At 37.1% G+C, this 26,163-nt stretch overlaps 1 protein-coding gene across 4 annotated transcripts in view; it reads right to left on the reverse strand.

Moving 5' to 3' along the window:
* The window catches only part of INVS (inversin), an 85,573-nt gene that overhangs the window by 33,320 nt on the left and 26,090 nt on the right, over window positions 1-26,163 (reverse strand). For 3 of the 4 annotated variants that reach the window (XM_058831929.1, XM_058831930.1, XM_058831931.1), the window contains exons 4-6: window positions 15,871-16,044; window positions 13,481-13,648; window positions 3,509-3,689 (exon numbers count right to left, since the gene is read on the reverse strand). In XM_058831929.1, coding sequence (XP_058687912.1) covers window positions 3,509-3,689; window positions 13,481-13,648; window positions 15,871-16,044 — 523 coding nt within the window. Of the gene's footprint in view, window positions 1-3,508; window positions 3,690-13,480; window positions 13,649-15,870; window positions 16,045-21,026; window positions 21,143-26,163 lie in introns of those variants that run through there. The other variant, XM_058831932.1, reaches the window with a different exon arrangement.

The following is a 26,163-nucleotide window of genomic DNA, read 5'->3' on the forward strand; positions in this document are numbered from 1 at the left end:
AGTAAAAAACAATAAAAAAAATAAAAAGCTTTAATTATAAAAAGCTGACAAACAAAAAACCTAAACTCAAACAAAGAAAGAAAATTAAGAGTTTAATAGATAGCTATATATTTGTGTTTTAGCCATTATAGTTTAAATGTAAGAGAGAAACATTGAGAGATTTGAAATTTGGACTATTAAGTCTGGCATGTACTTTTTTCCCAATAGTGCTCCAGTGCCATACTCTGTATCATCATTTTTGGGGGGCATCTATAAATTAGAATGACCTATAAACACAAAATTTCTTTTAACAGAAAACTCTAGAGCTTTTCCCTAAATAAAGAAACCAGCAGTAACTGGCCAGATAGCTATGTAATGAATTGGTTGAATATTTTCAGAAAAAGCTTATAATAGCTCAATTGAGATGCTGCATTTGAGTGACAGGTCAGTCAGAAACAGTAAAGTGAGCATAGGCTGATGATAATGAGCATTTGTCCATCTGCATTAAAAGACAAGCTAAACCAATGTTGACAATTTCATCACACATCATATTGTTTTACAGAAATCAAGTGTAAATTCTTTACTTAGCTTTTATTTAACGAAAATTTTATCTGAGAATGTATAGCAGGATCAGAGGCTAGTCTACTTCCAGCTGTTATAAACAAGTTCACACACAACTCCTTCCATAAAAACAGATTAAAATATTTTGAGTTTAAAATCACAGAGCTTTTGGAGGATGGGTAAACTTTATGTTCACTTCACAGACAGGAAAACAAAGACAAATACAGTATATTGCCACTAAAGTCAACTAGTCCATTCATATATTTGTTTCTGCCAGCATATGCAGCTCACGGAGTACCTTAATGATTTGGTATTTTAAGCAGTACTATAAAATCACTCTGATTTTACAGGTGAAAACTCCCAGTACCTCATATGTCAGAAAAGCAATCAATTTTTCAGCTTGTTACTTTTGCACAGTTGTCTTGAATCACTTTAGAACAAATGAAAAGGTAGGTAAACCCTCCTGCTAGCAGTAGACTATTTTTAATGAAAACACCAAAAATTACAGAATGAAGCTGTGCTACAGTTGTGGTCTGTAGCTCTTAAAAACCTAAGACATTGAGGACTTGGCAAACCCTCTTTTGTGAAATGGTACTTTGAGACTTTATATGTACAGAAGTATCAGAAATGAAAGAAAGTGGTAATTTGGGTCAAAAAGGATAAAGACTTATGTGAGCATTTTTTTTTTCTAGGGGACTTAGAGTGTACAGGAAGTTTCCTCTTTCCTGTCAGCCATTTAGAGAACCCTGGATGCAGAACATGACATTATTCTGTCCCTATCTACAACAAAAAAACCCAAAAAAAAACCAAAAAGAAGAGATATTATGTTGCTATGCTATTCCTACCTCAAGAGTATAAGAAGTAAATTGATGTTCACTGGAAGAAATCACTTTGGAGTGGAATCCTAGCAGAAAAACCATAGGAGTACTGAGCCTGAAAAAAAGATTCCTAAACTTTCAGGACAGACAACTAGAAAAAAGGAACCTAACTCCATAACCAGGACAGGAAGTCTAGCTAAGTTATCTATGAGGATAAGGCTTGAGAGAGTTGAAAGAAGAAATTGTATTGGGTGCAACAGTAAATAAATTGGTGCAAAAGTGGATCTCACTTGGCCATTAATGTAAATATTAAAATGAATTTCTTGAGGTCAAGAAGCGTCATTTCTGTTGCATTTCTATTTAGCAGAGATATAACTTGGCTGAGATTTTATCTACACAAAAGAAAAGGTATGAGGAGCAACAATGCCCTTAAGATGCAGTCACATGCAATCCATCACATCTAAGAAAACTCATGTCAGAATCCCTGCACTGCTTTAAATCTCCTGCTGTTAACCTATATAGTAACATCTCACTCTCTTTAAGACATATTTAGAACATTAACTTCAACTTAAAACCCTAACCCTGAAAATTAATAATGATTTACTAACCAGAAATTCCCAAAGAGCATATGCCTCCTAGAGACTTCATCAAGTTCAAAAAATAGTCTGGAGGTCTTGGCACATCTTCCCCCTTTATTCTACATCGATTAGACAATCCATTTTTCCAACAGACAAGACTTCTCTCTTAAATACAATTAATTTCAAAACACAATAAATTTTGCATCTTGGACAGAACCAAGTGATAATGACTATTTATTTGGTGAGCTGATCCTATGACACTTAAAATGCTTCACAATTTCTCTGTTAAAATTCAATATCCCTAAATATATGCAAATTTGACAACATCCTTCTCTCTTTTTTGTTTTAATAAACATAATCAAACTACATGTATATTGCTACTGGAGTTGCAGTAACTCGCTCCAGTGGACATCTGATTCTTATACTGGCATTCCTTGTCTGCAGTGTCCCAAAGGATCTTTGGGATGAAGCCTGTTAAAAGGGGAGAGAGACTGTTTGAAGATTCTTTTATCCAGTGGTTATTTTTTCCCCCTGAATGGAAATAGGAGGTAAATTTTCTAAATCATATTATCTTTGCGTCTGTCATTTTATGGATTGTGCTTCCCTGCATTTAGACTATTTACATTTAATTAGATTTTAATTTGTTTTACAAGGATCTAGTTTTTGTAAATACAAACCAAAATTTACAATTTACAGAGTATCTGAGTCTCAGGGTAACAATCTAAACAGAGAAAAACTCTGTACAAATGAAACCCGTTGTCAGGTTTGATTAGATTGTCATAGCATGTCTGATGAAGAGCTTGTACCAGAAGTGTCAACTCTGCAATTTTTTTGCTGTTTACTTGTGCTGGCATTGTCAGAGTATCTCCATATTCTCTGTGGGAATCTCCTTAAGCCTCTTATTTAGCTTGTGAGGGGTAGTTTAATAAAAACTAGATAATACAATCATAAACCCACTTAACCAGGCAGAAACAAACTGCAGTACATCACTGTAGGCTGAAAGTGAGCATGTGACTCATGATGCCACCATCAACCGCTCTGCATTGTGGAGCAGCTCAGCTCCCTCAGGCACCTTGCAAACCCCATGTGACCATCTTACATGTGGACCAAACAAGGGTACTAGCTTAAATCTGTATTTGAAATATTAGTCAAGTTATTTTTTCAGATAAAAAATACACAGAAGCTCTGATATTTTCTTCATGCACTCCCATAGACTGTGTTGCTTTCATGCTGGGCTGTGTATACCCCACTTCAGACACCACTTTCCAGAGTATCTGTTTTTTTTAACCTATGATCAAAGCTGCATATGCAAGAAGAATCTCAATGTACCCTAATTGTTCTTAAATCATCAGCATATATAACCTGTTGAAGTAATGCATTGTTCAATGCTTTGGAGAATCTGAAGCTAAAATAAGCAGTCTACACACAAACTTCTAATCCTGGTTGAGCAGAAACTCTTATTGCTCTAAGAGATTAGTTATCATACTGCCAGGCTGGAATGAAATAAAACACAGAGACAAAGATTAAACAGTACAGTTAATGACTAAGTCACTTCAGCAGTGTCCAGTTTACCAAGTAAGGCTGCCCAGTGGAGGGGAGTTCGAAACAAGTTGTCATAAGATGTCACATTGCAGCCTTCATAGGAGGTCAGGACATCCACAACTGCTACATTCCCATCTGCAACAGCAAAATGAAGAGGAGTTCGTCCTTCATAGTCTTGCCAGTTAAGCAGAGATTCTGTCGGTGCAGCTTCCTTTAAAAAATAAAAGAAACAACAAAATTTTAAGAGTACTTAAATTGAAGAGAAAACCCATACAATTTTACAGATGCTTTTTCAGAGAGATACACTGTCCTTGTTCAGTAGAATGTAGCTTTACAACCAAATGATTTTGTTACAGTGTAGGCTACTTTCAAGTACTTCTTATGGAATCCTTTTTTTATACTTAATTATTGTAAAAGACCTGATTTCTGGTGCATTCATACCCCACAGTTTTACCAGTCTGCTATGCAAGTGGTTCCTTAAACAGATCTTTAAAAGATTAACTCCAGCTCTTATGAAAATAACTAGAAATTCTTACATTATTTACAAGTTGAAAATGACATATATATCTTCAGATTTTTCCAAAAACACTTCAAGTTTTGCACAAGTCAATTTTATGACTTTCATTATAATATTCTTCTAGTGTTTTATACCCCTAAAGTATTTCCAAAGGAGACATCCACACCTCTAGTTGACAGGATAGAAGTGAGAGAGTACTTCTAATAATGCATCTACTTCTAATAATGCATCTACTTCTAATGGGCCTAATTTTGAATTTAAAAAGTCTTTTAAAGTTTCATGATTAGTCACTTGATCATGTAACATAGGCTTTAATAGACATGACTTGACTTTTCATGATATTTTCTTAAAAAACACGCTAAATTATTTTCACATAAGGTCCTGAGCTATATAGTTTCATATTATAATAATTTCATCTCAAATGTTTTTCTGTACAGATCTCTCTTTGTGACTTTCTTTTCCAGAGAAAAGAGCAGAACAGGTACAAATGAACATCACCTTGGCATTTGAGAGATCTTCAAATAGCAAATATCATAAAGGCCCATGAAACACAAACTTTAATCTTTTCTGAAAAAAAGGTATTACTTAAAAAAGTGATAAACAATAATACAGTAGGAACTCAGGATGCAGGACACTAAACATCTAGAGTAAAAGCAGATTGTCAAAACAAGAGTTCAAGTAAACCAGAGCGATAGAGTCTGCTTTTCTATCTCCAACAATTCAGGACAATTCACTGAAGTCATGGGAACCCTGTGCAAATTTAAATGGGATTGTAGTCCTGAGATTTTTAACTTCCAACACTAGAGGGGATTTTAAGCCATGATAAGTGAGAAAAGCAAACCTCCTGAAATACAGAGCCACACTATATATCACAATACATTTATGAAAGAGGAGCAAGGGACTGTGATCAGTGCAGCTTGTTAACTGTTAAATTAAGTTCCTGACCCCTTTCTCACTAAACTAACTGCAATCTTTCCTTTTCACTCCTTGTGACTAGGTACGCAAATTGGCTGTAGAATCACTTGCATTTGCACTATTTGATGTGTAGTAGCTATTACACAGAAAACAAGTATCTAACATTGAGAACAATAAATCAAGAAGAGGAAAGGAAATTCCAGAATTATGGTTTCTATGCAAATATTAATTGACCAAAGTTGTACATTCTATATTTTCTATGCAATGGATTAAAAAAAAAATATCAAAACCCCGCAAACATTTAGTTATATTTCACTATATTTTCTAAGTGCAATCTGACTTAGTTAATACAGCAGTAGTAATTTCAACTCTGCAATGCCCTGATTCTTTGTTTCTTACACTGCCAAGTTAAGCCTCCTAACATTTGGTTAATGTAAATTTTTCTAAATCTAAGGAGCTACATACTTTGCACACTCTATGTAAATCACAGAATTATGGAATGGTTGGTGTTGGAAAGGATCTCTGGAGATCACCTAGCCCAACCCTCTACTAAAGCAGGTTCAACCACTGCAGTTTACACAAAACTAATTCCAGGTGGGTTTCAAGTATCTCCTAAGAAGAAGACTCTACAACCTCTCTAGGCAGCTTGTTCCAATGCTCAGTCACCTTTCATCTCAGTGAAGATGCTTTCCTTCATGTTCAAATGGGAATAACATATTTCGGTTTGTACCCACTACCCCTTATTCTGTTGCTGAGCACCACTGAAAAGTGTCTGGCTCCATTCTCTGGACATCTACACATAAGGTATTTCTCATTGGTAAGATTCACTCTCAGTCTTCTCCAGACTGAATGGTCCCAGCTCTCTCAGCCTTTTCTCACAAAAGAGATGTTCCAGACCCCTCCTCATCTTCATAGCACTTAGCTGGACCCTCCCCACGAACTCCTGGTCTTTCTTGAACTGGGGAGCCCAGAACTGGACACAGCATTTCAGATGTGGCCTCATTAGGGTTGATCCTCTAGGGAAGATCACTTCCCTTGACCTTCTGGGAATGGTCTTGCTAATGCATCCCAGGGTACCAATGGCCTTCTTGGTCCCCAGGGCACACTGCTGGCTCAGTGGACAGCCTGTTATGCCTCAGAAGCTCCAGGTTCTTTTACTGGAGCACAGCGTGATTCCTCCCCTGGTGCAGGACTCTCTATTTACCTTTGCTGAACTTACATGTGACTCTTCTCTGCCCAACTCTCTGACCAGTCCAGGTCCCACTGACTGGCAGCACCCTACTATGGTGTATCAGCCACTCCTCCCAGTCTGACATCAATGGCAAACCTGCTGTGGGTACAGTCTTTCCCTTCATCCAGGTTATTAATGAATGCATGGAAAAAGACCGGGCCCAGTACTGACCTCTGGGGAGAACTTCTAGATACAGGCATGTAACCAAGGCTCTGTGCCACTGATCACAGCCCTCTGAGCTCTGACATTCAGCCAGTCCCCAACCCACCTGCTGCCCACTCAGAGAACCCACCCTCCTTGAGCTCACCTATGACAATGCTAAGGGGGACAGTGTCAAAAGTCTTGCTGAAGTCATGGTAGACAATACCCACTGATCTTCCCTCATCTACCCTGCCAGTCCTGCCATCACAGAAGGCTCTGTTGTTGATAAGGCATGATTTCCTCCTGGTGAATCCATGTTGACTACTAATTAAGAACCTTTTCCTTCACATGCTTAGAGATGAGATCCAGGAAGAGCTGTTCCATCACCGTTCCAGGGATTGAGGTGACACCTGTTGTTTCCTGGGATGTTCTTCTGGCCCTTTCTCAGGACACTGGAGTGGCATTGGCTTTCCTCCAGTCCTCAGGCACCTTTCCTGTTCTCCATGACTTTTCAAAGATGATGGACAGTATCTTAGCAATAACACCTGCCAGTGCTAATTAAATGTAATTAAGTTGCCCGTCTCAGACAAAAAAATTCATCTGTTTTAGATTAGGTATCAGAATTGTCAGCCATGTTTTATTAGAGTCAAAAATTAACATACATAAAACATACTAGTGTTCACTAATATATGTAGTCACCAGAACAATAATAAATCATCTATTAAAAACATAAAAAATTGATAAAATGGCTCTCAACTAAAAGTGCAAAGTTAACATTGTTACATGAACAAACCACAATAATTAAAGCATGTGTAGCACTTCTTTTGAATAGCATTCAAAAGCATTTACCTGAACCACTACAGCAAAAACTTGTATGTTCTTCCCTAACTTTAATAATTCTCAAGGGAAAACTAACTGATAATATGCTTACTTTTTGTCTATTCATAGAGCTCAGCAGGGGGAGCATAGAGCCTACTGCAAAAATTCACTTTATGAGAATTACTTTTAAGAACAGCCAAACATGAATTATGATCGGCACAGAAGTTATGACTGAAATTCTAAGCCCACCAGAGAAAAACATGTTTGAACAAAATGGACAAACAAGAAAACAAATGCTTCTTCACTTATATGCTGATGTAATCCTGACAGCTAATTTACAAGCCTTCCAGAAGCACAACAACATCCTAAATAAATGAACCCTAAAATTTCTGGCTTAAGTCATTAATGCTGCCAAGAAATATCCCCATACTCGAAAGTGTTACTTTTGCAAAATGGTAAAGAATCGCCGATGACAAAGCCACTATTTATATTCTAGTCTTAAAGTATTCATGTGTTTTGAATTTTTTGGCCACTTAAATAACAATTTTCTAGGCCTGTTTCTGCCTATATTCACAAGTATAATTTCTTTAGATTTTAAGTGGGTTTGGTTAGCTATAATTAAACTGTCATACTGTATTAATATTTTAAGCACAATATAGAGAAGAAACAGAAGCTAACCATTTTTCTATGGCAATTAGAACAATGGAATTGCAGGCAAGAATGGAAAGTGTGGTATAAACAAATGTCATGTCTCTTACCATGAAGAATAAATAAGGAGAAGAGATACAAAATAAACAGAAAGCACTAAGCTGTTGCTTCCATCATGATAATGGAACCTTATTCTGGTCTCTTCTCTTTAAATCTTCCCAATGTTTTTAATAACCAAGCACAATCTGGAAAAGGAAGCTGACCATGAGAGAATCTCCAGATTAGAGTTGCTCTCTACTTCACATTTTACTTTCTACACATGTCAAGTCTCTTTTTGGTTGTATTTCATGGATTTCAATACCAGATATAACCAATTTGTGTGTAACTGTCACCCATGCATACCCAACCTACTTTCTCAGCATTCAGCTGAGCTCTTTTCATAATGGTTTATTTTGACAATATCAATGGACTATGTACTATTCAATATCAAACAGAAAGATGACCCTTAATTTTAAGAATTTATAAACAGGAGACAATATCTGGCCACACCCAAAGGGCAGAGTACAAAAAACCAAGACAGTATTTTTCAGTACTATAGACTGTGGTCTAGATAAAACCAGCAGCTAAACATTTGTCAAGTTTTTGTAAAGCACCACTTAAGAATTCCAAGTAGGATACTAGAGAAAAAATAATTTTCTGTGAAATTTTTCCAGTGTTAAAGAAAACAAGAGAGAAACAACAGCAGTGTTGTTTTTCGTAACTTGGCCAGCAGGCACCAAAGGTAGTCTGGAAGTAGACATTGATACCTCACTGCTGTCTGGGCAATGGCACAGTGCTTAGAGAAAGCAAAGATAAATGGTTTGGTTGGATATGATTAAAAATGGGGAAGCAACAGTGACACAGACATTTGCCTTTTATACTGCTAACATCACAAGACAATATTTTCACAAACTTAAAAATACAATTATATGTTAAGACAAGACGACAGAAACCTTCACTCTGTGGGTACATCCATTAGAAATACAATGCAGAATGTGAAAAACTATAGTTAGAAGACCTGAGAGGAATGAGAATCAAATGTGATGCTTAGACAACAGACTTGGAACAGTGTAATACGGCAAAAGGTAGCTAAGAAAGGAGAGGAAGACTCTGACCTCTGCTGTGTCTCTGCTGTAAAGCTCTGTCACTTCAAGACAAGTAAGAAAAATACTTCAATTTGGAGAGAAGATCTTACTACAGGATAAAACTCAGGGCACCACCACCACCACAAAAAGGTATTTCTAGTCAACAATAAATTCAGTCAACAGATTGATTACCTATTAATATTTCTGTATCATCAACTTTACAGCTTAGCTAAATTACTTTTTCATTTAAACTTGTTATTAACCTACTCCATTAGTAAGCACATATAGATGTAACTAAGTGCAATATAAAGAAGCAAGCTGATGCATGAAAAAGCCTAGATGAAATCAAGAATACACTCTTTTCAGCCCAGCCAAAGTGCCTCTATATCACTGCACCCAGCATGAGCAACAAACAAGAAGAATTGGAAGCCTCCAGAAGAAAGCTATGACCCAGTTGCCACTACTGGAATTTGGTGGGATGAATCCATGACTAGTGTGGCTACAGACTGTTCAGAAGCGACAGGACAGGAAGGAGCGTGAAAGGGGTTGCTCTCTACAATAGATGGATAGAGTGCAACGTGCTGCCCCTGAAGAGCAGCCATGAGCAGGTAAAAAGCCTTTAGGCAGGAATCAAAGACTGAGGCAATAAAGGGAACATTGTGGTCAATGTCTACTACAGGCTGCCTGACCAAGGGGACCCTCCTGACAATGTCTTCTTGCTCCAGCTGCAGGAGGAATTGTGCTGGAGGCTCCTATCCCGCTGTGGAATTTCAACCACCCTGACATTTGCCAGAGAAGCAGCACAGTGGGCTATAGGGAATTCATGAGACTCCTGGGATGAAAGGATAACTTCTCAAGACAGGTGACAGACATCCCTAACAGAGGGAATGTGACACAGGACCTGATGCACTGCCTGACCAACCCAGTGGCCTTCTACGATGGAGTGACTACATCAGTGGAATGGCTATGGATGTTATTTTTCTGGACTGCTGCAAAACCTTTGATGCAGTCCCCCACAGTGTCCTTACCTACAAATTGGAGAGATTTGATGGGTGGACTGTTGGGTTGATAAGGAATTGGCAGGACAGTTGCATCCAGAGCACTAGTCATTGTCTCAGTGTCCCAATGCATAACAATGATGTCCCTCAGGAGGCTGTGCTGGGAACAGTGAGATTAAATGTGTTCTCTCCTTCACACAGGTGAAGGGATTGAGTGCACACTCAGCAAGTCTGCAGATGACACCTGAGTGATGCAGTTGTCAAGCCTGAGGGATGGGATAGCATCCAGAGGGACCTGGCCAAGCTCAAGAAGTAGGCCCATGGGAAACTCATGAAGTTCAATGAAGCCGAGTGCAAGGTGCTGTACCTGGGTCAGGGTAGCCCCAGTATTAGCACAGGCTAAGAATGAACAGATGGAGAGCAGCCCTCCCAGGGGCTTGGGGGTGTCGGGTAAAGGATGAGAGGCTGGACACAAGCCTGCAATGTGTACTTGTGACCCAGAAAGCCAAATGTGTCCTGGGCTGCATCAAAAGCAGTATGGTCAGCAGATTGAGGGTAGGCATTCTGCTCCTCTGTTCTGCTCTCCTGAGACTCCACTTGGAGTACTTTATCCAGCTCTGGGGTCCCCAGCACAGGCAAGATAGCAACCTGTTGAAGTGAGTCCAGAGGAGGCCACCAAGATCATTAGAGGGATGGAGCATCTCTCCTATGCAGAAAGGCTGAGAGTTCTCACATGCAGAAGAGAAGGCTCCAGGAAGATCTTACAGCAGCCTTGCAGTACCTAAAGGGGGCCTACAAGAAAGATGGAGAAGGACTATTTACAAGGGTATGTAGTGACAGGACAAGGGGGAATGATTTTAAACTGAGAGTGGGTTTAGATAGGATATTAGGAAGAAATTCTACAGTGAAGGTGGTGAGGCACTGGAACTGGTTGCCCAGCTGTGATTCCCCATTCCTGGAAGAGTTCATAAGGCTGGATAGGGTCCTGAGAACTTGATGTAGCTGAAGATGTTCCTGCCCATGGTAGGGTGGTTGGACTAGACAACTTTTCAAAGCTTCTTACCAACTCAAACTATTCTGTGATTCTTTTAATTGTCAGAATTTAAAAAAAAAAAAACAAAAACAAACCAAAAAAGTCCTCCAAAAAACCGGGACATGATTGTGATTCTGGATTACTTAAAGAGAATTTTTGAGTACACTTTCAGTAAGAAAGCTTTGATTCAGTAGGTACTTTTGATCTTTTGCAGTACAGCTGTCTGAGATGCAGTTAATTTTCCTTGCAGCAGCTGGGCTTTGTATTTGTGATTAAAACTGTTGATAACACACCCATGTTTTGGCTATTGTGGAATAGCATGGATTCTTATTTTTCATGTCTTCCCCTGCTTACCCCAGAGAATGAGCTGGGGGTGGGCAAGAGATTGGGACAGGACACAGCTGGGACACTTGACACAAACAGACCCAAGCAGTACTTCATACCATATGATATCATGCTCAGCAAAAATCCTCAGGGACAGGGGAAGGGCAGGAAGGATGCTCATGGCTGCACTGTTTTCCTAAGCATGATTAAGCATGCTGAAGTTTTTTTTCTATTTTTCTGGAAGTGGCTGACATCCATTCGCTGATGGGAGGAGTGAATAAACCTCCTTTTCTGCATGCAGCTTTTGCTTTCTACACTGGACTGGAATTATCTTCATCCACAAGTGTTTTGGGTTGCAATGCAAGATGTAACCAAAAGTATGTGTTCTGTTACCATCTGTTAAAAACAGCTGGGGCAGTGTTCTTTATCTCTTCCATGACCCATCCCTCATAACTCCTGGGGGATTTCTTCTGTTAATGGACCATTGAGTTTCACTGCATGACTGATAAAATTACATCATCCCTTTGTGAGATGCTCCACCCAGGGGGAGGAGCCAACCATTCCTACCTGGATATAATCTGAGACTTGGAACACCACAGCAGCCTTTCTCCACTGAATTCCCAGAGCAAGACTGGACCCATCTACACCACCACTGGACCTTCAGAGGAAAACTACACCCTTCTGCAGGATCATTGCTTCAACAGAACCACATCTGTCACTGCAGAAGGACTGCAGCCACCATTTAATTGGACAGCTACCAACACCCTGACCAACAGGGTGTCAGATTGTATTCTCACTCTGTCAGTGGTTTTTTCTACTACTGCATTTTTATTTTAATTTTCCTGGTAAAGAACTGTTATTCCTATTCCCAAATCTTTGCCTGAGAGCCCCTTGATTTCAAGATTATAATAATTGGATATGTGTGTGTGTGTGTGTTTGTGTGTGTTGTGTTTACATGTTCCCATTTCAAGGGAGGTTTCTGCATTCCTAAGCAGACACCTGTCTTTTCAAACCAAGACAACAAGTCTTCTTGCCTTCCTTCTATCTTCTCTGCCTTGAAAGAAGGCAGGTGAGTGAGTGGGTCTTGTCTGAGCCCAACACACCACAACTTTAAAATATATTTGCCTTTTGACTACCGAATGTTTGAAAAAGTCTGTAGTTAAATAGAGAGATCCTTATATATTTTGCAGCAAGTTTACTTCTCCAGTGTGGCAGAAAAGCAGATACAAATCCAAAGTTTGTGACAAAATTTTGTTTCTAACAAATTGTTTCACAGCTGGATACAAATTACAAATATATTGAACAAAAAGTAGTAATACCTAAATACAATATCTTTGATGCTGGAAACTTCTTGAAAACTATTTTTATGATAAAAAAAAGTATCAGTAACTAAGATTGTCAGTGTAATTTGAAAGAAACAAAGGAAGTTCATTTTCATATTTAAGTTCTCAGCTTGCAAGCTAATTAGACAGACATATAAGTCCTTGTAGTTAAAGTACAATCACTATAAGTCTAGTTCTGAAAGACATTTCAAAGACAAAGATACAGGAATATTGTTCTAAGGTGATAGAAAATTTAAATTGAGGCTTCTGCATCTTTCCATATTAGTGAAGCTCAGAGATTTTCACAAAACAAAAATCAAGGTAAAAATCAAGCTGAGCACATTATTTCATTATACCCATTATAACTGTCATTGCACAAGATAAACTGAAATAGTGAAGAGAGAGAAAATATGGTATCAAGGAAACAGTATTAAAGTCATATGCAAAATTATGTATAAAGTCTCTTAGCAAACTGATTGTGGCCTGACTGGTAATTGCTAAGTATTTCCCAGAATTCTAACTTGAAAAACCAAATTCAACTAAGATTTTCAGTACAAATTACTAGATATAAACTTTCAAATAATGAAAGACACATAACCAAGAAATCAGTGTGCAAAATGCAACTGAAATGAGCAATATGACTGGCCATTTTATCCAGTAAAACTTTTAAGTCTTTCCTCTCCCTTCCCTTACAAAACTTCAAGCAAAGACATTCACCCATAGAACTCAAAACAAATTGTTTTTGAGAGAGCAAAAAATATTTAGGATTATTTCTTACAAAGTTCTGGATATTAGGAAAAGCAAATAATTTCATTCTCGAAGAGTCAGTGGACAAAAATGAGAAATCTCAAGAGAATAAAAACATATTTCTATTAGAGGAAAGTAGTAAGGACAGAAAGTGTTATATACATATATAGCAGACTTTCTTACCAGAATACATTTCACTGTGTGGATCGCACTAGGGTCCTTGTTGTTAGCTGCCCAGTGAAGTGGGATTTTTCCTTCAATATCAGGAATTCCAATATTTGAATCATGTTTTATGAGAAGTTTCACATGCTCTGGGTTATTGTAGTAGGCACTCCAATGCAATGCAGTTTGCTGCAATACAATTTTCACAAGCTTTTTCAACACTTTGAAAAATTGTTGAAACATGAAAATTAAAGTTGGCTAAAGCCAGGTTTAAACAACAGGTAAATAAGCAAGCTTTTGTTACACTTCAATAAAGAGGACTGACAAAATCTGAGCACATGTACCTGGCATGGCTGACAACTGAAAATTTGTGAAAATAACCTTTAAACAAAGCTGAACAAGTGGCCCATCTACCTCAGTAAGAGCAGATCATCACACACCTTTGCTACTGAAGTCTAAATTAGGTCTAAGCTGCACCACCTTATACAAGAAAGAAACTGAGAAGCCCTTATGCTTGTAAGTATCTCTGGTAGGAGACTAACTGCTTTTTATGAAGATCTGTTGGACTATGGTAAAAGAAAAACGCGTATGCCACTTAGCACTGCCCTGATGGCCGTTTGGTGCAGCAGTTCAGACCTGGAGAAAATATTTGTCCTCAGTATTAAGCAATGACATCCAAGCTAGAACAATCACCTGAACCAGGTCTCAGCACCAGAGATGCACTATAGAACAACTACAGTGATTAGTGTGGTAACTCTTAAATTTCAAACTCTGCTGGGATAACACAAATTGACGGAGACTACTCGCAACTAGGGGAAGGTGACACTGAATGCTGACACGAGATTTAGATCCATCTTGAACAAAGGTTTTGACTTTACTATCTGTGATGACTCAGAATTCTGAGGTTGAATATTAGTGAAATTAATGCCCAATGACCCAATGGCAGTCCAATAAAACATCAGAAGGCAGTCCATGCTCCGATTGCAAATTCCTGACTGCTAACAGCTTTTTTACAGGCCTTATCAATGTTCATAACTACATAAGCAGAACAATGTGTGGGGGTTTCTTAACCAGCAAAACATTGGCATATTAACAAGTATTTCATTGACCAGACACACCTCTCCCAGCTGCCAAGTAACAGAGAGTTATAAGATAAAGAATGAATTTTTTTTCGCAGCTCTCTTACCCCCCCACCCCTACTAACATTACATAGTGCTTTCATTGGAAACAGAGAAATAACTCCAGCAGGACATTTTTGTATAGAAGTACAATACCCTGGATTAGCACCCTTAAACTGTGGCATGGAATGTGTAAGTTCACTATCATATCCTTAACTGCTCTGTAAAGGAAGAACGCAAAAAGGAGCCTATTTGTGTCTGTTGCTGCCAGCTGTTAGCTTAGTACCATGGTAACAGCAGTAAGATAACACAGCCTTTTTTTCTACCTGTCACTCACTGAAGAGGGGCTCCACAAAGTGCCACCACAGCCTTGTACCAGTAAAAATTTGTAATAAATTAATGAGTGTTACTTATTAAATGGAGCTGACCAGTATTTGCGGAAACTAACAGTTGCAATGAAAGCAGGAACTTTTGGTTACCAGAAGGCCAAAATAGCCTTGGTTCACTCCTTTTTCTCACCCACAACCAGTTTCAGTCAGTTATCCACATGGAAGCAGATGTAAAAGACACTTGTTCTCCCTCCCTCATGTTCAGGAATTATATTTGACAGTTTTAATGTGCAAAGTCACAGCAAGGAAACTGAAAAAACCATGTGCCCAACAGGGTCAAACAGGTTAGACTCTGTGCCCAAGATCAGTTTTCACCAATCTGAACTCCATTTTTGTTACTGTGACTACTCATGATGTGAACCAGGAGAAAAGCACTCCATGTTTTGTGGGGAACCTGGCAACACTTTAAATACTGGCTTGGAAATCTGCTGAACAGGCAAGGTTGCTAAATGGTTTTGGCTGGTTTATGCATACCTTTGTTAATTAATTAGCATGGTCATGAAGTCAGCATGACCTCTCCAGAATGACTGCTGCAATTACAGGCAATTTTCTAACGACTCTTATCATTAAAAGATTCTAAATGCGAGGTTTTTCAAAGCAAGAAAAGCAACATAAGCACATGCTATGAAGACTCTTAACAAGGATCATAATGTTACAGAAAGACTTGGATGGTTTTTGAATCCTCTATTGTCGTAACTACTCTTAAGAAGAATGTCACTGGAGCCAGTGCAACTGAACTTTGACATCATTACTTCAGGAAAATATTAATATTTCTACTTCAAAGACCTAGAAAAAGTTTATGACAAATGATTTTTTGCACATAACTGCTTGATGTAAAACCAATTTCTAAAGTTGCTACAAATCTTAAAATAAGCAGTTGTCTTAAAATAAGCAGTACTTTTACCTTGTTTCTGTCCTGGGTATCCACTTCTCCAGGTGCCATATGTTTTAACAACAAAGCTAAACATTTTGGGCTTTTGTGACGTGTAGTTAAATGTAATGGTGTCATATCCTCTAAGTCCTTCTGCATCCAGTTCCCTCTACGAGCCAGTAAAAGTTTCATGAAGCGGTAATTTCCCTGGGCAAAGAAAAATATCAGAAATTTATGTCAGTTTATCAAACCGAATTATGATACTTAGATATACATATATGTATAGATATAGTATTACAGTGCCTAAAAAAGCTTGCAGCAAAACAGCTCAAAGCTTTGGAAACATGCAATGAAGATTTTTTTTGTTAACATGAACTCTTCATTCTTAGGTCTCTTGTGCTACCTGGTTTTAGATATTTATATTCCATTAGCAGAATAAGACAGGGTTCGTTAATACCGAAAATTCTGCAATATTAACAGAATTTTTTAACTTTGCCTCAGTAAAAATCATGTAAAAACTGAAGTAAGATCCTTACATGCTGGTTTCAGCAAGGCAAACAGGTATCAGATGAGGAACAAAACTAAACATGAAGAAAGAGTATAATTTTCAAAATGAAAGTATGAAAAATAACTTGGGATGATTCAGAAAGATAAAATGTACTCATCTGAACACATAGCAAATATATGCAAAAGTGATTGTTAGTTTTCAAATTGCGAACTGTATGAGTTTTGGTCTACAATATAAATAATAAATGGATGGAACAGCTAGCTTTACAACACATTGAAAATACTTACTAGGACTTTCACTAGGTTTTCACTATGTTTTCAAAAAAAAGTAACATAGATATGCTTCTTTGATATAAATACAATGATAAAATAAATGAGGGTGGATCCCAAAAAACCCAATCTGCTTTTATTTCTCAAATCATTGAAGAAGACAGTGAAAATTATTGACATGAACATGTAACCATGAAGAAGCTGTACTGATTTAGTAGTACAGCCAGCCTTGACATGCTTCTACCCCTTGCTTGAAAGTTATTTTCCGTATAGGAGAGATGTTACAACATTTTTATGCTTCCACTTCCCAAAGCCTGTGGGTTTATCAAATCACCTTCAGCAGCAGTAACTCACTAAAGCAAAACATCCACACCTGCCTTCAGTCATCACGGTTTAAACACCCCTGCTCCTTTCACACTAACTTTTAACCCTTCCTAAAGTGAAAGGAATGTGTTGTCTCCTAATTTTGCTCACTGTCTTCCAATTTTTCCCCAAGATACCAGTTTTTGCCAATTTTCCATACAGATCATTACCTATAACTATAATGAAAATAGAAAGCTCAGAAGAGAAGATAAATTGTACTAATTCTCCCCCACTCAGGGAAAAGCTGGAGCATTTGATGAAGCTTTATTAGACAATGTACACAGGAAAGGTGACACTCAAATCAATAGAAGCCATGTCTTTGGATTCTTCTGCTTATGAAACTACCTGCAAATTAACATACTTCAGTCTGCTACAATTCTTTTATAAATTCTGCATGTTAGCTTAGTCCCCTTAGGCTGTCTTTGGAAAAACAATGAAAAAAGAGAATCAAGTAGACAAGGGCAAGCAGTACTACTGCACAGGGGCACTTTGGTATCTCATAAGGCTCAGAATTGCAAATCACTTTTGTCAGCAGAATGGTAGGATGGAGACACGCCAAAGGATTCCAGAGGCCTCCACAGTATCCAGTGCCAGGGCATAAAAAATATTCAAATTTCATTTTTCAAAGCAGCCATGAACTTTGGAAGGGCACACTTTACAAAAATTAGTGTTCTGTTTTTTTTGTCTAACAGCAATGGAAGACTTAAGTTTTATGGATGGAGAATGGATTTAACCAGGTATGGCCAAAATAAATGAACATGACTTTTTTTTTCTCTGCTACACTATTTTATTTTAAAATACAAATAGGGAAAGCAAATCATGAATGAGCTCAGACAAAATTACCTTGTCCTGCTTCTACCATTTATTGTTACTAGCCTTTGCTCATCAGTGACAGCTTACAAGAAAAGCCTGTCACAGAACCTACCACAAACCTTCCTGAACATGCAAACTTTTCTTGCCAGAGACAGCATGGCTACTGCACAGCATTCCTAGTCAGAAGTGACCAAATACATCTTTTTCTTCTGCTGCGTGTCAGGGAAAACATAACCTCAGGATTTTGTCCCTTTAGTACATAGACACATATTAAGGCATACTCCAAAGTACAGGGACAGAGCAGCATGATGTCTGCAGAGCTCCTAAACCACAGAGAACACACTCAGAATTAATTCATGATAAATTTGGGGTGGAGCTGAGGATGAGAATACTACTCATATTTGCCATCACACTGTACAAATATGTACAAAAAATTTATAAATATGTAAATATAAAATTTACAAAATTGTCATATTTGGCAAATATGACAAAAAATTTATAAAACTCATTAAAAAGAACAACTAAAACTAGCAAAAAAAAAAAAATCTCAGCGTATCTTGATGTGGTTGGCAAAAGACTGGAGGAAGACAATATTAAATAACTCGAGAGAGTATTAGTCTTCAAAAAAATATAGCTGCATTTCTCCATCACAGAGGATAATACATTTGGGTTGTTTTCAATATTTCCTGCACACAGTGCATGCATACCCATGAGAGAAAAAAAAAAATAAAATTTTGTCTTGTTGATGGGTACTTATTGGAAGATTTAAAAGTATATTCTGCTTTTTGAATGAATTCCACTGTAAAGAAGACTGAAAGTTAAAATAATGCATAAAACTAAGGAAACATACCCTTTTATTATTAGAATTTCTCTCTCTATACTGTATTTTACATTTGCAATTACACATTTTTCCATCAGTTACTACTACATTATTCTCTTGCATGCTTAGTCAACAAATCCTTTTCCTTAGAAAATGAATTTGTAATAAATCCCTTCATTCTCAAACACAAAAGATTATGTTTCTTCCAAGTGATTTAAGTTTTTTTAACACTACCACAGAAAACACCTGTACTTACATTACTTATTTGAATTATCTTATTCATGCTTTTGCTTCTGACTGCTGTTCTTTTCTTTAGTAATACCATGAATTTTGCTGTCTTCCTTTCACTTGTTAGAAAACAATGTTGTGCTTTTTAATGACAATCCACCTTCAATTGATTACTACTTAAGCTTGTAAGTATGGAATGTATCAACATGCCTTGAAGGCAGATGGAATTTATGTCTTATTAGGTGGAGGGAGGGAATGCTTAATTTGAAAAGCAAATTCCTCCATTTTTATAAAATTTTTGTGTATAACAAGTCTTCAAGCTGGCTATGTTTCTGCTCATAAATAATGCACTTGACTGGCCTAAACATTCCTGGGCAGCATGAATCTCCCTGAGTCAGTCCATGGTCTCTTACCATTGATAGTGACTCAAAATTTATTCTATTATAAACAGAAAACATTGTGAGCAAGCAGAATTAAATACTTGTACAGAAAACTCAGTTCCTGGCAGCAAAAATTTACCATTCCAATCCCAATTCTGAAAATTCCTTTAGATTCTCTTTAAATTATTCAATCAAAATACTTGGCTCTGCAAACTACAGCTGAGTTTCAGAGCACAGCTGACTTCAACATAATCAGAAGAAATACTTCTGCTATTTCAAAAATTCACCCACAGGTACTAACTGCACTGATGTAGAACACATTTTTGGTAGACGGTAAGCATATAGCTCTGCCATCAAGTAATGACTTCAAAGAAAGTTCTGGACTCCAAGCTAAACTACTAAGCAGTCAGAAAAACTTTCCTTTCCTGAATGTTTTTATGGAAAAAAAGTTATGGAAGAAATATTTTAGTCAGAATCAGTGAATTTGCCAGAATTTAGATTATCTCTGAAATTGAAAAAATTATCCCCAAAACTGCAAGTCATTAAAACTGGTCATTAAAATAGCTGTCTAGTATATTCAAAATTATTCTACTGCCAGGGGAAGGTTTCAGTGGAAAATCACTGGTAAACTTTTCTACCTAGTTTTTTGGGTCTACAAGAAAATGTGTTTTTTTCTTTATTAATCTAAAGTGGCTTTTTCAATTTTCTCTCCCTGGCTTGTTGAGGAAGTGTAGTGAGAGAGCAGCTGGGTGGGCATCTGTCAAACAGCCACAGTCAGGCTGTCCCATATGGTCACCTAAGTGAAAGGCTAAAGAAAAAATGAGCTCTGCTCAGCAGAGCTATAATTCTAGTCATAGGTTGCTGCTGAAACTACTGGTTTTATTGCCAGTGCACTAAAATCATTTGCCTCACACTTCACATCTTTCCACTCCCTACAGCCCACAGAGTCCTGTTTTGAGTCACTTAGTGCCACGTGCGCCTCTGTTTCAAACAGTTCCTCAGAAGTTAAGTACTTTTCACAGCAAATTTTAGGTATTTCACAAGCATACAAACTTGCTTTAAAGAGTACACCTGGTTTCCAGAAATATTCTGCTGATATGCAACAGAGCTCTGTGAAAATTTATTTCCATTCTCATCCCACTCTTTCTTGGTGAGTTAACTTGGTCATTATATTAAACTGTGTGCTTCTACACTCTGGCTAACCACTTCTCCTACCCTGTAGTGTGGCCACATCTCTGACACTAAACTTTTCATATTCAGATTTTAAAAACACACTGCACAGATGTATACAACACATTTTATAAGGGGAGAAACTTAGCTGTACAAGGTAAGGCTAAGAGTCAGAGGCATTTGTGCATCTCTCCAAGCACATCAAAAGCATACCCATAGTTAGGCTACCATCACCTCATCATCAGTGGGTTAAAAGTGGACAATTAATCTAGAAAAATTGCTTATTCCCCTATTAGTTGCTGAGACCACGTATTAAAAAAACATAACAATTCTAATCCACATGAAGCACTTAACACAACTTGAAAGACTGATCAAACACAACTTGGAAGACTGTAATAATTTACAATGTAGGGCACATGAACTGACAACTGTTAAAGTACAGCTAGGCTTGATTTTCGGAATACCTACAATGGGCCTGTGAAGATTTAGTGCACTGTGAGGGTTGCCAGAGGAACTGGGGAAAAGCAGCCCAGCATCTCTATACAACCTCCTGGTAAAAACAGCAGGGGTCATTAAAAAGAATGCCAAGCTGTTAAAGCGTGAAGATGCTACCTTGGCTCCACTCCAAAATTACATACCTGCTTTCCCAGGACTGGGAACAGACAGACCAAAAGAACACAAACCCTTACAAAGGAGGTGGTTTTCAAGGGCTTTCAATTGCTGACAGTCATAAGCACTGAAGATGCAGTCAGGGCATATACTTGCAGCAGAATAGAAAGCCTTAGAAGTATTTATAGATAAACCACAAATTAGAACTGAAGGTTAAAATTGACCCTCTGGATTAGTAAATCCATCCTCCAGCACCATAGGGAGTAAGAACATCTAATCCTTTTCAAAAAATTCCCAGCGATTTCTTTTAAGTGGAATTACAGCGTTCAGGACTTTTTTCCTCCCAGTTCTCTGTTTCAGGCTGGGGCTTTTAGGTTGAATTTCTTGTTTGGGTTTATTTTTTTTTTTTTAAAGCCAACACACACACAAAGACACAATTTCATTCTTCTAACCATGAAAATACAGTGTGTCTTTTAAAATCTAAACAAGCATTGGTGATTTTATCTCAGGAACAAAGAATACACCCTACATTGTCCTCAAAAAATAATCAGCTCTCTGCATTCATTCTAGTTAGAACCCTTCTATTTTGAACACAAGTAAGCAGAGATTACAGAGCTACTGGAGGGGGTCTCACAAAGTACCCTCCTGAATCCCAGTGACACTTGTCTACTGCTACTGCATATATCTTGTCAGATATACTTAAAAGTGCATTTCTCCCATAAATTAAGTACAATCTCCAATCAGTTAGCACATTACATCCTTCTCAGACATGTTCCAAATAATAAATTCATAACACACAGAACAAATCATTACGTGCGTCATCTGTCTCCCCCCCGGGACTTGCATTTTGGACTTTAACATTTCTAATAACTTCAATTACTTTCAGTATTCCTATTCTTCTGATATCCTGGCCACCGCCATCCTCTCTTTGACTATCATGCCTAACACTGTGCCACTCTTAAGTATCCTTTAAAAAAATACTACTCATGATTCTAAGTTAGCTTGTGAAAAATATTGACTAATATTAGATTCAAGTGCAACTGTTAAGGAATTCTAATCCATGCCTTCTGATCTTACAGCTCATATTTCAACTGTATCTGTTTTCAGTTCATTATCAAATAATCATTAACCATTGTCTTACATTTTACGTCCAAATTTCTAATTAAACTTGCAATTTTCCATCTAGCATTGTTAATAATTTTGTACATGCCTAAAAAGGCAGCCTATTGAATTTCTTTCTATGAAATAAGCTAACTAAATATCCAATTACTCTTAAAGAACCTACTACTGGCAGAAGGTGCTCATTTTACCCAATTTTCTATTTCTGCTTACATATTTATCCCCATAATTTTAAATTCTTATATGCTTCTGAGGTCAAATAGGCTGCCTCTCCCAACTGCTTCTTTCTTAAAAGATTACTTACCACAATTTTAAAATGTTATTGAATACCCTAAATTCTGTAATGTCATAATTCCTAAAGGATGATTCATTGATTAAAATACTTTTGTACCTTATCCCTTGCTGTTCCTGTACTTGTAAGATGAGATTTACCAAAAATCAGGCATTAATCACTGACCACAGCCCCAAACACAGAGCCCTGCAGTAACTAAGCCTGGTCAGCAAGTGTGCAGCAGAGGACAGGGAAGTGGTAAAACAGAGGCCTCCACAAAATCAGAAGCACAAAGGTCAGCCTATTGAAAAGGGTGTGTTTGAAGACAGCAGTGCAGCAAATCCACCAACTATGACAGAAAGGATTTCAGAGATCTGATAATTATACATCTCTACCATAGATTAATAATTTATTAGCTTATTAAATTTTGATTATTGAAATATATTCATTATTAATTAAGCAGCACTTATGTAAGACATTTTAGCAAAATTTTCTTAGCAATCTTTTGTAAAAAGATAGACTATTTAACAATCAATAAATCCTCTTCAGAGGAATATAATATATAATTCAGTTACTTTTACTCTTTCACAAACAGAGCAGCAAAAAACTATTACAGTCAAATTAATTGCAAAGATAAAACATCTGCTGTTCTAATACTGCACCAATCATAACATGGACAGTGATTATACAACTATTAGATAATTATTATTGCATTTAAATATTATTAATGGTTTAATTTTTCTTTTAAATGCTTAAATAGTATTTAAGAAAGTAGAGCTGGATATATAACAGCATCTTGAGAACAGAAAAAATACTTATATCATGGGTTATTGCATACAAAGTCACTCATGTACACTGTTAATTTACTTTAGACCCAGATTAAGAACTGGTAACATACATTGAAATTTAGTATACCACGCCCCACTCATCTCCTTTTCCAGAGAAGCACATTCCGCCCCAAATATACAAATAAATAAATAAATACATACATACATACATGTAGAAAAGCCCAAACAGATTGCTATGATCTTTTAACAGTCAGATTAGATTAGTTAAGCCTTTTAAACCCCAGACTTCTTAGGAGTTGGAGTCAAGACTTAATTGTTGCTTATGCCTGAAACATAAAAATGTCTATACTTTTTAAGAGTGACACATCAGTTTCTAAAGCCAGTAGAAATCTATACATTGACAAACACTAAATTATATTGTACAGTCAGACACTCATGGAGGCAAAATATGTACAACATGAAAGTATTTCAGATTTTGCCTTAAAAACCGAAGCAGAACATATCAGCCACTTGGCACTGCATTAACACGCTTTGCCAACAGATTAGCACAGATGCTAAAGCCAAAGTTGAGAACAGTTCTTCGTTGTCAGATGCTTTCAAGAAGAAGTGAAAGTCAAAAAACTTGAACTCCTTAATTGCTAGCTAAGCCTTTGAAAGATAAATACATCCACGAGGTTTCTCTTTAAAACAAAAATGGCAACTGAATTTAACCTGCTTATCTTCACAGAGTAGAAATCGCTCTTTGATCTATTCGATCTTATAGAAGATAATCTTACTATATACAAACGTGCTCGCTCTCTTTCCAAGTGAGAAGGTGCTGAAGAGAGGATGCCTCACCCCAGAAATAAACTTTGTACAAAATAAACAAATTTTCAAATTTTCAAAATTTTAATAACTTCAGAAAGGGACTGTGCACATGGTTTCTTTAGAGGTTGTTTCATCTTTCAGTGTCTCTTTGAGAAGAGGCACATTCTAAGAATGTCAGAAACCACTTGGAATGATGTGGACTTCTGTCACTAACACCTACCAGTTTCAGTAGCTTTTCAGGAAACAAACTAAGCACTTAGAAAAACAGAATCTGTTCTATCATACTTCTAATTCGATATCTATAGGAACAGACTACTGTTCCAAAAGTAACTGAAATCCATACATCAAAAGGAGTATTTTGATATGCTTACATTATGAGCTACTTGCCAGAAATCTCACAAGAATTCTTCAGAAGAAAAACTACTAAGAAGCTAGCAAGTAGATAAATGAATTTAATTACAAATAAGAATTACTTGGATTTATAAATTAGCACTTTTGTTTTGAAATATTACCTATACACGAAATACTACAACATCTTTTTTTCTAATACACTGAAACTGAATTCATATTGCCTGGTTACAACAGCTAAAAGCCCTGTAAAAGCTACCCTTTACAGTATATGACTGCACTGTTCTTACACTCCTTGAATATTAGTAAGTTTGTTTGAACAGCTCCTGAAAAAAACCTGAAAAATAAAGTCAATGTTGTTACTTAGAACCCCAGTTTCTAGTTAAAATTACTGAAGTCACCATCAAAGTATCAGGCTGCCTCTCTGGTTATCATTAACTAAGGGTTAACTCCTTGATGAACAATATAACTGAAAAATAAAAGTAAGAGAAAATCTTTAGGATTCTTGTTTTAGACATAACCCTTAGCAGTCATCCATTGGGCTACAGCTTTGAAAAAAAAAAAAATCTGTAAGGGCTTTATTATTTATTTATTATTATTAATACATTAATTTTATTATTAATTAAATTATTATTAATCCGTGTGGACAAGGATGATGCCATGCCTTCTATCTAACAAACCACTGGCAGATTTAAATATGTAATGTTCTGCTAACCCTTCTAAGCCGACCATGATGAAAACATCACTGATTTTTGACACTGGGTTTAATCTCACCAAGTACCCTTTTAGCAACTTCCTTAGCAGCATTCTAGACTCAAAAGTAAAACACTCAATTGGAGAAAAATCTCTCAGACAGCTGAACAGAAACCTTATTTACCAGTTTTCAAGCTGAACGTGTTCATCTGTCTGGCAAAGCATCTTAGGCAATACATCAGCGGAGAACATCAGCACAACTTGAGGCCAGTTCTGACTATCAGACATTTTGACTGAAAGCAAGGCAGTGTCTCAGCTAAGAGCAATTCTCCCTAAAGCCTCTTGCAAGATTGGCTTTACTCTCTTGGTTTCCATAGGAATAGACAGAACTATCAACTGGCACACAGTTAAAGAACACAACAGACAAGACAACAGACCAGTGCTGTAAAAGCCAAGGTAAAACTGTTTCCCAGCATAGGCTGAAAGAAATAGGTGTTTGTATCTTACAGCCTCTGACCTCATTTATCCATGGCCTGTACATGTTGCTTCTATGTAGTGTTCTCAGCTCTCCAGCAATGAATGCTATGGTCTACCTATAGAAATTAGCGGCTTTCATGCAAAAAACACTTCAAGGATGAAAATGCAATTAGCATTCTCATTTCCAGTTGATCTCTTCCACTGTTACTGAACTTGTTTTCCTGTAGTGTTCTTTTGAAGTCACTCAGGCAGAAGTCCCCACAACACACAATCTCTGGGGATTTACGACAAAGCCTGAGACACATCATCCATATTTACAGGATCACTGCCCACCTCTCCATAAAGAATCAAACACTAAGCTTTCAAAAAATACTGTATTTCAAAAAATAGTGATTTGAAAGATTTCTCAGAAAGTACTGACTCCCTTCTCCCCAGAAATACAAGTACTAGGAAATAGTCACTGCATTCATTTTCCTTATTTTAATGGCTTTGAGTTGAATTGTCTTGAACTAAGAACACCGTAACAAAACTATATAAGAAAATATATCCCTGAAAGAGATGTATGCCTTTTAAAAATCTAATTAAAATGTTACAAATCCTGTGATTTGCAACATTTTTATTAGATTTTCAAAAGGCATAATATAATCCATGACAGAATTCTAC

Source organism: Poecile atricapillus, chromosome 2 (assembly GCF_030490865.1).
Source record: "Poecile atricapillus isolate bPoeAtr1 chromosome 2, bPoeAtr1.hap1, whole genome shotgun sequence".
NCBI lineage: Eukaryota > Metazoa > Chordata > Aves > Passeriformes > Paridae > Poecile > Poecile atricapillus.